This window comes from Balaenoptera musculus, chromosome 1 (assembly GCF_009873245.2).
Source record: "Balaenoptera musculus isolate JJ_BM4_2016_0621 chromosome 1, mBalMus1.pri.v3, whole genome shotgun sequence".
NCBI classification, from domain to species: Eukaryota; Metazoa; Chordata; class Mammalia; order Artiodactyla; family Balaenopteridae; genus Balaenoptera; species Balaenoptera musculus.
This window is the reverse complement of record NC_045785.1, coordinates 78,770,131-78,785,729: the sequence shown is the minus strand read 5'-3', so window position 1 is coordinate 78,785,729 and position 15,599 is coordinate 78,770,131. Positions and strand designations below refer to the sequence as shown.

The 15,599-nt window shown below is 42.2% G+C and overlaps 1 protein-coding gene across 2 annotated transcripts in view; it reads right to left on the bottom strand.

Moving 5' to 3' along the window:
* The window catches only part of LRRC8C (leucine rich repeat containing 8 VRAC subunit C), an 89,841-nt gene that overhangs the window by 23,693 nt on the left and 50,549 nt on the right, over positions 1 to 15,599 (bottom strand). For both annotated transcript variants that reach the window (XM_036828681.1, XM_036828691.1), the window contains exon 2: positions 9,002 to 9,143. In XM_036828681.1, the coding sequence (XP_036684576.1) occupies positions 9,002 to 9,139 (138 nt within the window). In that variant the 5' untranslated portion in view covers positions 9,140 to 9,143. The remainder of the gene's footprint in view (positions 1 to 9,001; positions 9,144 to 15,599) is intronic.

Sequence of the window (15,599 nt, the reverse complement as noted above, 5' to 3'; positions counted from 1 at the left end):
AAAGCCCCTCCTTCCCCATCTCCTTCATCTCCTCTTCCTCCTCTCTGTTTCTTTTCTTTCTTTTTATCACCTCACACCATTCTATTCCCCTTCACCACCATAAGTGAGCACTCTTCATATAAATGTTGGTATATGTTCACCAAGTTGTTTCTTCTAAAAAAAAAAAATCTAACTAGAATTTTCTTAATATTGCTTTGAATTTATAAACTAATTTGTGAGGACTGAACATCTTCGTAATATCAAGTTTGTGCCATCCAAAGACATACAATGTCTTTCCATTTATTCAAATTGTCTTATATGTCATTGACTAGGCATTTAAAGTTTTTTAAGTTCTTGTGTATTCTTTTTTTTATTTATACTTTATAAACTTATTTATTTATTTATTTTTGGCTGCGTTGGGTCTTCATTGCTGTGCGCGGGCTTTCTCTAGTTGCGGTGAGCGGGGGCTACTCTTCATTGTGGTGAGCGGGCTTCTCATTGCGGTGGCTTCTCTTGTTGCGGACCACCGGCTCTAGGTGCGCGGGCTTCAGTAGTTGTGGCGCGCAGGCTCAGTAGTTGTGGCTCGTGGGCTCTAGAGCGCAGGCTCAGTAGTTGTGGCACACGGGCTTAGTTGCTCCGCGGCATGTGGGATCTTCCCGGACCAGGGCTCAAACCCGTGTCCCCTGCATTGGCAGGCAGATTCTTAACCACTGCACCACCAGGCAAGTCTTTGTGTATTCTTGATTAGCTTAATTCCTAGATATTTGATAGTTTTTGTTGCCATTCTGAGTGGTATCTTATTTTTTGTTAAATCTTTTAGTTGGTATGTATCTTTCTAGTTGGGAGTGTTTTATTTCATAGTTTAAAAATTAGACACAAAACAGTAATACTAGATTTAAAGAAAAACTGTATGAAGGCCAGATGTCCCCAAACAATAGGAATTATAAAATAACAAAAATGCAGGATTTTACAAAGGAAAACAGTAGTATAGGGGACAAAAGAGCAGCACTCATTATTTATATTACATAGAAGACTCCAGATATAACCTAGAAACCTACTAGCCTTGCAGTTAAAATGTAGTGCCAGTGTTAGCCTAATCCTTACCACGGGGTCACTGTATGGCTGGGAGGATCCAGATGTGGTCAGTGTTCTCAGGGAGACGGGAAAGAGGGGCCTTGGAGAGGAACCAAGCGAGGACAGAATTCAAGTGGATCTGTTTGCCTGATAGGATGAGAGGATCGGGGAGGGTCTCCAAGTCAGGGGTCCTGATTAGAAATACAAGATTATCTCCCTCCATATCATGATAAACCCACTTAACAGAGATTTTTAAACACGGATTTTGGTGATTTACAGTACAGGATCCACAACAGAGACTAAATATACAGTAAATCTCATTTGCTTCACATAGGAAAAACTCCAGTACTCTGTCAGTGCTTTATTATTTGAGGGAAAAGATGTATTATTAAACAATCAATAGGCAACATGGTCATAACAATCCATAATAGTGAAATAAAAGGAAATGTTCCCCATTCACTGACTGGCATTGGACGGCAGCAGATGATCTAGGAAAAGCATTTAGATTCATGCCCCGTGTTAAACCCAAGCAAGTGAGGTGAAAGGCACTCATATATTATTCTTGTGGCCAGGAATTCACTGCACATTAAGTTGTCAAGCTGATAGATGACAAGAAATAAAGTTCTAGGGAAGAAAAAAGTATGAGTTTGAATAAACCACCATAACAAGGAAGTCCTAACTAAGGCATATTTTTGTTACTAGATGTAACAGGGATTTTGAAGTAGTGTTTCTCTCACAGCATCCACCACCATCCCTACAGACATGCGAAAGGTTTCTCTTTAAAATTATTTTCACCATCAAATGATTTTTGTTTCATATTCCCCAAAGACTGAAGTAGAATATTGACATGTCGTGGGTACATAGAAACTTTAGAAAACATATCTTAGATGAGGTCTTCATTTTAAGCCTACCCATTGGCGCTATCTGCTGTTTCATCAGGATTCTGAATTTCACCTTAAACAATAGGCTAATCTAAGTACAAATTTCTGAGTCTCCATCTGTAAATTCAGATTTGGCAAAAGAAAAAAGATCTACTAGAGATCCCGGTTAGTATGGGACAGAGGATTGGGGGAGAGAGGTATTATAGAAGCAAGGATTCAGGGCACATTATCAAAATGAACTACTCTGAAATCCCTCTGCAGTCTATAATTTTTAACACCTGTGCTTTCCAGTGAACTGCCTGTGAGCATTATCAGCTGAAGGCCATGTGCCATGGCGTTGATGCTGATGGGTCTAAATCAGAGAAGCAGTTGAGTATGTACCAAAAATAAAAGCGGGGATTAACTCCAACCAACCAGTTCAGATGTTCCAAACTCTTCTCCAGTGTGAGCCTGCTGGCCAGTTTGCTCCTGGTGATTGGCTTAGTACACAAGGATTTTTTTTTTTTGGTAGGTGGTTTCAAGTCATTGAAATCATTCTCTTGGCTTTTTTTCCCCCCTAATTCAGAAAGCAGGAAATGTCTTTCCTGTGTAGCAGTCACAGAGCAGTCCCCTAGGGTTTCCAGGGGGCTTGTCTTCCAGTTCCTGTTTCTGGTTTCTAACTGTTAACTCTATATTTGGTAATGGCCTGATGATGGGCTGGTTTGGATTCGGTCATAATAAGATAACCTGGAGTCACGGAGCAGAGATCTAAAGCAATCTTATTTTTCCAGGAAGCAACGTGTTGACCTTTCAGGATTTCGTCTATTTTATTGAGTGTTTTGAGTATCTGAATAATGTTGTTTATTTACAGCACAAGGTTGGGTGTTTATGCTATGGGTCCTTGAGGGTCTGTGACTGTACAGAAATAGGATACATACACTCTCCTGGTTTACAATGAGTTTATATTTGTTTCTTTGTTTCTTTCTGATGTAATCTAAGGAATGCTCTTTATGCATGCTCTTATTCCATGGCAGCCTTGAAAATAGCTACTTGCTCAGAAATGAATAAATATTTGTCAGATGAGTAAGACAAGTGTTGATTTTTTTTTTAATAAATTTATTTATTTGTTTATTTTTAGCTGCATCGGGTCTTCGTTGCTGCTCACAGGCTTTCTCTAGTTGTAGCGAGCAGGGGCTACTCTTTGCTGCGGTGCACAGGCTTCTCATTGCGGTGGCTTCTCTTGTTGCGGAGCATGGGCTCCAGGCACGTGGGCTTCAGTAGCTGTGGCACATGGGCTCAGCAGCTGTGGCTTGCAGGCTCCAGAGCACAGGCTCAGTAGTTGTGACGCACGGGCTTAGTTGTTCCGCGGCATGTGGGATCTTCCCGGACCAGGGTTCAAACCCGTGTCCCCTGCATTGGCAGGCAGATTCTTAACCACTGCACTACTAGGGAAGCCCACAAGTGTTGATTTTAATCCTTTTACATCAGGGCAAGAAAGAATCAACACCCCATTGATAGCTGATAACTTCCTCCTTCCCCCAGTATCTTTAAAGCTACATAGTGTTAAACCTATATGCACACAATCTTTTAGGAATAAAGAGATAATGAAATATTGTTTGCCATTGGAAGAAGCCATTCATAAAATAGTCAAAAAGCTATTGGATTCCTATTTTACCACCAGAGTGCTCTTCTAACCCTACTTAGATTTTGCTTTGTCGTGTTTTCAAACCCCAAGCGTTAACTTGTTTTGTAAGTAAGATCAGAATGACTGCACTTTCATTTCACAAAAGGAAAATCAAGGCATAAAAACATATTTTGATTATTGTAAGATCACCTTGGAAATGGGAAAGGATTTTGAGCTTCACAGAGAACCTTTTGCTTATGAAGCTATCAGTCATTAAACCAATTTCAGAGGATTATCATAGGAGCGCTAAAATAAGAGATTAAATTCTCCCCCTTGGAAACATTACTTTCATTCGTAATATGAATACTGGGTGGTTTTACTTTCTTTAGTAATTTATATCTTATTTCTTGTCTCTTTAATATTCACTATAGGTTGGAAGTTTTTTTTTTTAAATAGCAGGTGTATAGTGAATAATCTTGTAGAGAATCTAAGCTGTAATTCAGAAAATCAATTCTTTTTATAACTTTCTATTTTCTCTTTTAGTCATTTTGCACTTGTTTTTATATTTAAAATCCTGTTTTACAAGCCAAAACTTGGCCACAGGATCTGTGCAATTGCAATGATTCCATAATATCCCATAGCAGGGTGCACAGGGGTGAAAGCCACATGCTGGAGAACTGACCTGAGATCTGAACCCTCACTGCATCCCTCTTGGCTTTGGGGCATTACCTAACCTTTCAGATGAGAATTCTCACCTGAAAGATGGGACTAATCTACTCCCCAAGGGTCCTTCTGGGAGCTAGATAAAGTACATAAGGATTCTACACACAGGGAGCACAGGTTCCTTACCAGTGTCACTCAATGCGAGTGCTATTAGCATCCTGGATTCTGTGGGAATGCCCCACCCAGTGCAGGATGCCCCCGAAAATGCCATGAGGACCCATAATGAGGGCTTTGTGAAATGATCACACTAAGTCTATTGCTTATGCTGATTTTTTCTTCCATTCCTCTTTTTAAAAATGTATAGTTTGGCTTTGTATACTCATTCTTTGAGAATTAGCTCAAATTCACCTCCTCAAGTCCCTAACTTCCAGTAGCTGAGATGTCATCATATTTAATGCTCTTGAAATCTACCACCATAAAGGCGCTTACACACCAAATGGCATTGCTCCTGTATTTGTACAGTCTGTAGACTATTAGCAGTCTGAGGGCAGGGGCTGTACTGTATTTCTCTTTCAGTGTTTCGAGCACCCCACATAATGCCTGACGTATCTCGGGTGCTTAGGGATGTTTGTTGAACAAATGGTCCACCCCATATGAATTCTGAGCCTGGTAACCTTCATATTCTGATGGAATCTTCCTTTGGGGTATTTCACATTTTTTAGAATCTTGACATCTCAGACTACACTTCCTGTACCCAGTCAACTGGCGTCCATATTCTTCTTAAGGGCTGTAAGGATAGAACAGGCCTGTGTGTGAAGAGTCCGGATTAGGTCACCCATCTGAGGGGCAGGTACTGAGCGTGCTGGGCAGGGTGCTCAGTGGGATGCTTCTGTGCAGCAGAGAGACGTGACGGGAGCTGTGCTCCGGGAAGACGGTTCTGACCAGGGCTCAGGAAGAGATGCTTAAGTTGTCCTTGAATCCCCTTCTGAACTCACTGTGGCCACATCCCTAAATGATGTTCATCATAGACATTTTCATAGGTCCACACTACCATTTTCATTTATTTTGTTCCAAGTTAGCTACTAGTTCTTATAGATGCTCTGTGTGGTTTCTCTTTTCTGCATTTCATCCTATTATGGAATAAGTAAACAAGAGAAATGACTCCATACTCCAATATAAAATTAAAAATTAAAAAAAACAAAAGGAGAAACGACTCCTGTGCTTGTTCATAAGCAGGTCCTGTGGCAGTGCTGGTGCTGTGCGTGGCACAGTAATAAAGACAGACGGAGAGTCCTCCTGCAGATCTATGTCACCTCTCTCTGCTATTTCCCAAACTTGCCATTCCAAAATTCGCCCTTCTCCACTACCTACCTTGTTGTCACATCCTGCTACCTCCCTTACCTCACAATCTCTCAGCAGATGTGTCACTTACTATTTCACAGAAGCTACAAGGCACACACTCCCATCTTACTGTGCCTCTCCTCTCCTGCAATAAAATGCATCTGTAGCCATCATTACTATCCTTGTGGAAGGTACCCCCTCCACCCAAATCAAGGATAATCCCACCTGGATCCTGGATCCATCACATCCTTCCTCCTGAAGATGACCATTCTTCTCTTACCCTGAACTACCGGGTCTTATATCCAACTGCTTACTTCTCCACTTGGATATCTAAAATATTTCAAACTTAACATGCTCAAAAACAAACTTTTTCCAAGTGGCTCGGGCCTGAAAATCTTAGAGTCATTCTTGATTTCTCTTTTTCTCTCTCATACATATCACTCACGCTCAGTTCAATCTTCTAGCAAGTCTTAATGTTTTTCCTTCAAAATATATCCAGAACCACGGCTTCAGTCCTGGTCCAAGACATCTGATTCATGTCTTCCCTGGATTAGTGCACTAGCCTTCTCAGTAATCTCCCTGCTTCCGCTCTTGCCCCCCATACTGTATTCTCAACACCTAGAGTGGTCTTGTCAAAACCTAAGTCGGATAACGCCAACCCTCCAAACATGTCCCACCTTCGTCAGAGCAAGGACAAAACCTTTACAGTGGCCTCCAGGCCCTACATGATCCGGCAGCTGTTACCTCTCAGCCCTCATTCTTCTATCACTCTTCTCACTCTGCTGTAGCCCACTGGCCACCTGGCTTTTCCCTCAACACGCAAGGAATACCCCTGCTTCAGGCCTGTGACATCACCAGGGGTCTTCCTAGGATCATCTCAACATTCAAACTTATAGTATTATCATAAACCTCATTTGGTACCAGAATCATTGGAAAGAAAGAGGATTGGAGTCACAGCTTGTCAGCCAGGCAGCATCGGACTCTCTCCCTTTGGGGGAATCTTCACAACTGCCTGTGTGGTGGCCCACACCGCTGCCCAGGAGCTAGTCTCTCCCCAAGCTTCTCCACGATCATCTCAGGTGCACGAAAAAGAGATCCACTGTAGGCAGATTCCGGATTTACTCTGGCTTCAATGCCTTATGCTCCAAAGGAGCCAAGAGCTCTTGTAACTCAATAGATACACCTTGCATGTATCAAGGGACATGGCCAGTTACAAGTGTCACCACAATCACAGAAATCCCATCTATGGCTTCCTACCGGCGCTTATCATTCTCCCAGCCCAGATGCAGTTGACCAATCAGCAGCCATTTATGCCATAAGCAATGTTGCCTAGTAACACAGTTAACATTCTACCTTTATCAGGCTCCCAGGGAAGCTGAGCTAGAAAGTTGAGAAAGCCAAATGTCAAATTCTCCTGCAGAAGGGGAGGGGTCCTGTGACTGCTTTGTTCATCGTGTCTCTCGCTCTTTCTGTTCCCTCTGTCCGGATGGCTCCTCCCGGGACATCTGCAAGGCCTGCTCCCGCATTGACTTCACTTCAGTTCCCTCCTCAAAAGTCACCTCCCAGTGAGGCCACCCTATTTGAGAACCACAACTCCTAATCTCACCTGCTGTGACCTCCTACCATCCTCGTATGCTTTATTTTCTTTTTCATTGTCCTTATTACCTTCTAACATATATAATTTATCAACTGATTTTGCTTATTTTGCTTGTTTTTTCCCCCATAGAATTTAAGTTCTACAAGGCTGGGATATTTGTCTTTTATTTCTTTCCTCCTGCACTGATAATGCTTGGCCCCTAGAACAGTGCCTGGCACACAGTAGATTCTTCAACAACTATTTGTTTTATTTATGAATGAATTAATGCCCTTTCTCTCTTTCAAACTCTAGTTTTTCATTGGCATCCTTTTTTTATTTGGTGGGGGGAGGAGGGCGAGATATTTTCAGCCCACAGATAAAAAGCAGCATGGTGTTAGGGATTAAGGATAGGGACTTTGGGGCCAAACTGCTTGGATTTCAATAAGGGTTTTGCTAATCACCTTGGAAGTTTCTCTAATCTCTCTGTGCCTTAGTTTTGCATCTATAAATGGGGATAATAATAGTATATCCTAGGGTTGGCATGAGGATGAAATGATTTAAAACATGTGTAAAGTGTTCAGAAGAGTGCCTGACACGTAGGAAGCACTAGATGATAACTATTATTAAAATCAACGTTAAAAAGGTCTTTATTTCTACTCTGCACCACTTCTAGCTATTTCCCTCTCTCCTGGCTCCTCTTCCTCTCAGATGATCTACTTGAAAGTTCCATAAGCCTTTAACTCCCATTCACTTTTCCAACCAGTGACACTAAGATTTCTAATGCCCTAGTTGCTGCTTTTCTCCCCTTAGCCCATGAGTTAGTTGAACCCCCTGCCATCATTGACCACACCTGAGCCCCTCTGCTCTCTTGGTTTCCCCCCATCCTTATGGCTGCCCCTCCTCAGCCTTCTTGAGAGGAGCCTCCTTTTCATTCATTCACTCTTTACTGTTATTCCTGACATCATCTCGCCAACCACATTCTCCTGGGGTGACTCCATTCCAAGGCATGGCTTCAACTCTCACGCTGATGACACCCAAAGGGTGTCAGTCCTAATGACTGTTTCTTAGAGACGTCATGTCCTTTCTCACATCCATGACTTGGAGCTTTCCTTCCTCTTCCTGGCACTTTCTTCATCCCCAGCTCCCTTTTCCTGACTGGTTCTCAAGTTTTAATACAACCATTTCTCTTGTTCCTTTCCTTTGGACTCGCATAGAGCTTTTCAGAAGCCTCTAGCACAGTATAACCTTTTCTGTTGTTTGTTTAGTTTCCCCCTAGATATGAACTGTTTATAGGTATATATGTCCTCAAAGTATGGTGCCTGATACATAGGTTTGCAAAAAAATCTGGATTCAATATATGAATACACAGTATCTATATAGAACAAATTATGGTTCAGTTACAATTTAATTCAGAACTAAGCATTGGGTAAGATAATGTCTCATCAAAATGTCAGTCCTTCCAGAAAATCTTATCAGGGGTAAATATAAGAGGTAAAGAAAAACGTTCCATTTTAACAATATAAATGGCACTCTGGCTATACATACTATATTTTGCTATAGTCTACATTTTGCTGTGGATATAAAACCAACTTTGAAAGATAAAGGACTCCCTTCGAATATTTGATGTTCGTGACATCAAATATTACTTGACTCTAGTCAACTGCTCTCTGGGCTCAGTTAAATCTTACAAGTACCATATTTACCTAATTAGGAAAGTTTGGGAAATTAGGCTTCAGGCTCCCTGCCATGATTACAAACACCACACGTAAGTAGAGAAGAGCAACTAATATACACATGGTTAAAAATCACACACTCTTTTTTAAGAGGTTTCAGCGGCTTAGTGTCTTGCCCTGGCTCTGTTCTGACGTGAGTCCAGGCACCTACCTGCAAAGTGCACCCGAACACCCCGATCATCAGCATGGCCACGGACAAGTAGTCGGTAAATACATCCCACCACGGCTTCAGAACCCGGAAGGCGGGCTGCTGCTCAGAGAACTGCCGGAACTCCGTCACCGGAATCATGTTTCTGAGAAAAGGGAGATTACTGGTGAATTAATTTACCTTTATGCACAACCTACTGCTCTGTTAACAGCATTTGAAATTCTGCTTCAACTCGTCGGATTCAGTGGTCTGAATCAGTCCAGGAGCTGTCACAGCACCTCAGAGTTTTAACAAGCCACTGAGAAATCCACCAGTTGAGGAAATAAGGAGCCCCATGTAGAAAACGCCAAGTACCTTTACTAACTCTTGTCTAATCAGCGGGTGCCCTTTAGCTCCACATGGACCAGAGAGCATGACCAGAGCCGCCCGTTATTTCCTGGTGTCTCCCTTCCCCTAAACAGAGCATCACGATGCCAGAAAGAGCGGAGCCCATCCTTTAAAATGTTTCTGCTATTTATCTTATCATCTTGGGTTTTTGCTTCAAACTATTTTTTTAAGTGTATCCTCAGCATTGGTTGGTATTATTTACTAAGCCCTATTTGTAAAGCCTTTTGCCTGCTCCCTGGGGAAGGCAAACGACTTTGCCACTGGTCCTTTTCTTGTAAAAGGGACAATCTCATTGTGGGGAGGAGGTGTTGGGGAGAACTTCAATTTTTTTTTTTGCCCTCCCTCTTTTTTTGGCTCCTGTGCTTTTGACTTGATTTTTTTCTCTATTTCCTAAACTCCTTATATTTCACTGTGAACCTCAAACTTATCCTCTGAGAAATCAGTTTTCTCTGGAAACACCTAACTCTATCTAAATGACAGAGGATAAATGAATTGCGTGCACTGAGGCTCTGGGAAAAGCGGAAAAGAGACGCATCCTTTTCTTAGCCTGCACTGTCCTTTCTTATCGCTCAGTCCCACTGCCTGTATTATGATCTAAGACTTGAAGGTAACCATCCAGCTACTGGGAGAAGGAATATTCTTTCCTTATCTCATGGCAAGGAATAAGGGTGGCCAGTGAGGGCCAGAAAGACAGTTTCTCTCCCTTTTGCCATCTCTGGATCCAATAATCTTGCTTTTTACACCTGCCCTTGTTATTCAGTCTGATTAAAGGCAGGGAAAGGCTACATTTGGTGCTCTTTCTCCCAAGCCTTTTTGTTTCCTGGATCCTCTCTTCCCTAATAGTGAATTAAAGGCTGTACAGTAAACAGCCTAGAGAAAACCAGAGCCTCTTCTTTGAGTTCACTGCTGTTTATCTTTGGAAACTATTATAATGTGTTCCATTCCATCTCACTGCTTTATCTGACTTTTTCTTAAGCAGTAACTTGTCTTCCTTAACACAACGTTGAAAATTCAACCGCTTGGTGCTGCTTTTACCTATGACCTACCTACTTGACATCTGTGCAGCATTTGATATGATTGCCTCACTTTATTGAAACACAACTTTCCTTTTCTTTTTTTTAATCTTTATTTATTTTTGGCTGCGCCAGGTCTTAGTTGCGGCACTCGGGCTCTTCGTTGTTGTGGCATGAGGACTTCTTAGTTGTGGCACGCAAACTCTTAGTTGCAGCATGCACGCGGGATCTAGTTCCCCAACCAGGGATGGAACCAGGGTCCCCTGCATTGGGAGTGCGGAGTCCTACCCACTGGACCACCGTGAGAAGTCCCCAAACACAACTTTCTTAACTCCACTTTGTTACCACCACTGGCCTGCAAGTTTCTTGAAGGGGGAAAACCTACATGTTATGCATATGTGTGTTCTCAAAACATATGTTGCAGGCAAGTCACCCAAGCTAAATAAAAAACTTCAATTATTCCTAGTGTTATTAGCATTTCAGACTAGTCCAAAGTTTGATTTTCCTGACCTTTCAGGACCTTTTTCTTCTCAATGGATCATTATAATCTCATGGCCCCAAATGTTTTCTCATCACAGATGTCCAGTGGCGGTCACAGACAGGCACGAACTCATCTTAACTTCCACATTCTGCCTAGAAGCGACTGTCTTGTTCTATTTTGATCCTACCACTTACCACAGTCTCTGGAAAACAAGAGGCCCTGAACAACTGTCTGTTACATGGATGGGTGAATTCAGATGCTTGTTCATGGAGCAATGCTCACCCAATCAGATTGGGGGGGACCCTAGCCAGCTACAGTGACAGCACTAACAAGTATGGTACCTGTGCTGTCGTCTACATCCTTTGATAGATTTAGTTATTGTCTCCTTCATGATAAGTTCCTGTACATCTTGGAGGGAATTGGGCTTGTTCTTTGAAGCAAGGAACAATTTCAGGAATAAAATATACCAATGTGTATTTCATTGAGAGCTGTGTTCTCAAACTTTTGGACCTCAGGATCCCTTCATGTTCAAAATGTAGTGAGGAGGACCTCAAAGAGCACTTTTTAGGTGGGTGATACCTACCAATACCGGCCACATGAGAAATTAAAACCAAGAAATTTCAAAAATATATATTAACTCACTTAAAAATAACAAACACATTACCAGTTACCATAAATTGTTATATAAAAAATAACTATATTCTCTAACACAAAAACAATTAATGAGAATAATGGCATTGTTTTACATTTTTCTAAATCTCTTTAACAGCTGGTTTAATAGAATATAGCTGGATTCTCATATCTGCTTCTTCAATCTGCTGAGATATGTTGTTTTGATTGAAATTTATGAATCAAATATGTATGCAGTTAGAAAAGGGAGGAGTATCTTAACAGACTTTTTATATAATTGGGGATATTAACTTTTGATAATATATCAGACTAACTTGGTTAGTTGCAATATGGAATCTGAAAACTATATCAATGAACTTTTCAAACTCCTTGATGTTAAAACTCATTCGTCAGGGAGGACCTTCAAGATGGTGGAGAAGTAAGACATGGAGATAACCTTCCTCCCCACAATACATCAAAAATACATCTGCATGTGGAACCACTCCTACAGAACACCTACTGAACGCTGGCAGAGGACCTCAGACCTCCCAAAAGGCAAGAAACTCCCCACGTACCTGGGTAGGGCAAAAGAAAAAACAGAGACAAAAGAATAGGGATGGGACCTGCACCAGTGGGAGGGAGCTGTGAAGGAGGAAAGGTTTCCAAACACTAGGAAACCCCTTCGCGGGCGGAGACTCCAGGTGTCGGAGGGGGGAAGCTTTGGAGCCACGGAGGAGAGCGCAGCCACAGGGGTGCGGAGGGCAAAGCGGAGAGATTCCCGCACAGAGGATCCATGCCGACCAGCACTCACCAGCCCGAGAGGCTTGTCTGCTCACCTGCCAGGGTGGGCGGGGCTGGGAGCTGAGGCTGCGGCTTCGGAGGTCGGATCCCAGGGAGAGGACTGGGGTTGGCGGCGTGAACACAGCCTGAAGGGGTTAGCGCACCACAGCTAGCCGGGAAGGAGTCTGGGAAAAAGTCTGGACCTGCCTAAGAGGCAAGAGACCATTGTTTTGGGGTGCACGAGGAGAGGGGATTCAGAGCACCGCCTAAACAAGCTCCAGAGACGGGCGCAATCCATGGCTATCAGCGTGGACCCCAGAGACGGGCATGAGACGCTAAGTCTGCTGCTGCGCCACCAAGAAGCCTGTGTGCAAGCACAGGTCACTATCCACACCTCCCCTCCGGGAGCCTGTGCAGCCCGCCACTGTCAGGGTCCCGTGATCCAGGGAAAACTTTCCCGGGAGAACGCACGGTGCGCCTCAGGCTGGTGCAACGTCACACTGGCCTCTGCCACTGCAGGCTTGCCCCGCATTCTGTACCCATCCCTCCCCCCGGCCTGAGTGAGCCAGAGCCCCCGAAGCAGCTGCTGCTTTAACCCCATCCTCACTGGGTGGGAACAGATGCCCTCAGGCGACCTACATGCAGAGGCGGGTCCAAATCCAAAGCTGAACCCCAGGAGCTGTGCGAACAAAAAAGAGAAAGGGAAATCTCTCCCAGCAGCCTCAGGAGCAGCAGATTAAATCCCCACAATCAACTGATGTACCCTGCATCTGTGGAATACCTGAATAGACAACGAGTCATCTCAAAATTGAAGTGGTGGACTTTGGGAGCAACTGTAGACTTGGGGTTTGCTGTCTGAGACTGATTTGTTTCTAATTCTTATGTTTATCCTAGTATAGTTTTTAGCACTTGTTATCACTGGTGGATTTGTTTATTGGTTTGGTTGCTCTCTTCTTTTTTTTTATTATTTATTTTTTATTTTAATAATTTTTAAAATCTATTATTATTCTCTTTTTCATTCTTTTTTTCTCCCTTTTCTTCTGAGCTGTGTGGCTGACAGGGTCTTGGTGCTCTGGCCTGGTGTCAGGCCTGAGCCTCTGAGGTGGGAGAGCTGAGTTAAGGACATTGGACCGCCAGTGACCTCCAGGCCTCACATAATATAAATCGGCGAGAGCTCTCCTAGAGATCTCCATCTCAACATTAAGACCCAGCTCCACCCAAATGCCAGCAAGCTCCGTGTTGGATGCCCCATGCCAATCAACTAGCAAGACAGGAACACAACCCTGCCCATTAGCAAAGAGGCTGCCTAAAATCATACTAAGTTCACAGACACCCCAAAACACACCACTGGATGCGGCCCTGCCGAACAGAAAGACAAGATCTAGTCCCACCCACCAGAACAGAGGCAACAGTCCCCTCTACAGGAAGCCTACAAAACCCACTGAACCAACCTCACTCACTGGGGGCAGACACCAAAAACAATGGAAACTACGAACCTGCAGCCTGCAAAAAGGAGACCCCAAACACAGTAAGTTAAACAAAATGAGAAAACAGAGAAATATGCAGCAGATGAAGGAGCAAGGTAAAAACCCACCAGAGCAAACAAATGATGAGGAAATAGGCAGTCTACCTGAAAAAGAATTCAGAATAATGATAGTAAAGATGATCCAAAATCTTGGAAATATAATGGAGAAAATACAAAAAATGTTTAACAAGGACCTAGAAGAACTAAAGAGCAAACAAACAATGATGAACAACACAATAAATGAAATTAAAAATTCTCTAGAATGAATCAATAGCAGAATAACTGAGGCAGAAGAACAGATACGTGACCCGGAAGATAAAACAGTGGAAATACCTACCCTAGAGCAGAATAAAGAAAAAAGAATGAAAAGAATTGAGGACAGTCTCAGAATTCTGGGACAACATTAAATACACCAACATTCGAATTATAGGGGTCCCAGAAGAAGAAGAGAAAAAGAAAGGGTCCGAGAAAATATTTGAAGAGATTATAGTAGAAAACTCCCCTAATATGGGGAAGGAAATAGTCAAACAAGTCCAGGAAGTGCAGACAGTCCCATACAGGATAAACACGAGGAGAAACATACCAATACACATATTAATCAAACTATCACAAATTAAATACAAAGAAAAAACATTAAAAGCAGCAAGGGAAAAGCAACAAATAACATACAAGGGAATCACCATAAGGTTAACAGCTGATCTTTCAGCAGAAACTCTGCAAGCTAGAAGGGAGTGGCAGGACACATTTAAAGTGATGAAAGGGAAAAACCTACAACCAAGATTACTCTACCCAGCAAGGATCTCATTCAGATTCGATGGAGAAATTAAAACCTTTACAGACAAGCAAAAGGTAAGAGAATTCAGCACCACCAAACCAGCTTTACAACAAATGCTAAAGGAACTTCTCTAAGCGGAAACACAAGAGAAGGAAAAGACATACAAAAACAAACCCAAACAATTAAGAAAATGGTAATAGGAACATACATACTGATAATTACTTAAATGTAAATGGATTAAATGCTGCAACCAAACGACACAGACTGGCTGAATGGATACAAAAACAAGACCAGTATATATGCTGTCTACAAGAGACCCACTTCAGACCTAGGGACACATACAGAAAGTGACAGGATGGAAAAAAATATTCCATGCAAATGGAAATCAGAAGAAAGCTGGAGTAGCAATTCTTATATCAGAAAAAATGACTTTAAAATAAAGACTAATACAAGAGACAAAGAAGGACACTACATAATGATCAAGGGATCAATCCAAGAAGAAGATATAACAATGGTAAATATTTATGCACCAAACATAGGAGCACCTCAATACATAAGGCAAATGCTAACAGCCATAAAAGGGGAAATTGACAGTAACACGATCATAATAGGGGACTTTAACACCCTACTTTCACCAATGGACAGATCATCCAAAATGAAAATAAATAAGGAAACACAAATTTTAAATGATACATTAAACAAGATGGACTTAATTGATATTTATAGAACATTCCATCCAAAAACAGCAGAATACACTTTCTTCTCAACTGCTCATGGAACATTCTCCAGGATAGATCATATCTTGAGTCACAAATCAAGCCTTGGTAAATTTAAGAAGATTGAACTCATATCAAGTATCTTTTCTGACCACATGCTGTGAGACTAGATATCAATTACAGGAAAAAACTGTAAAAAATACAAACACATGGACGCTAAACAATATGCTACTAAATAACCAACAGATCACTGAAGAAATTGAAGAGGAAATCAAAAAATACCTAGAAACAAATGACAATGAAAACACGACGACC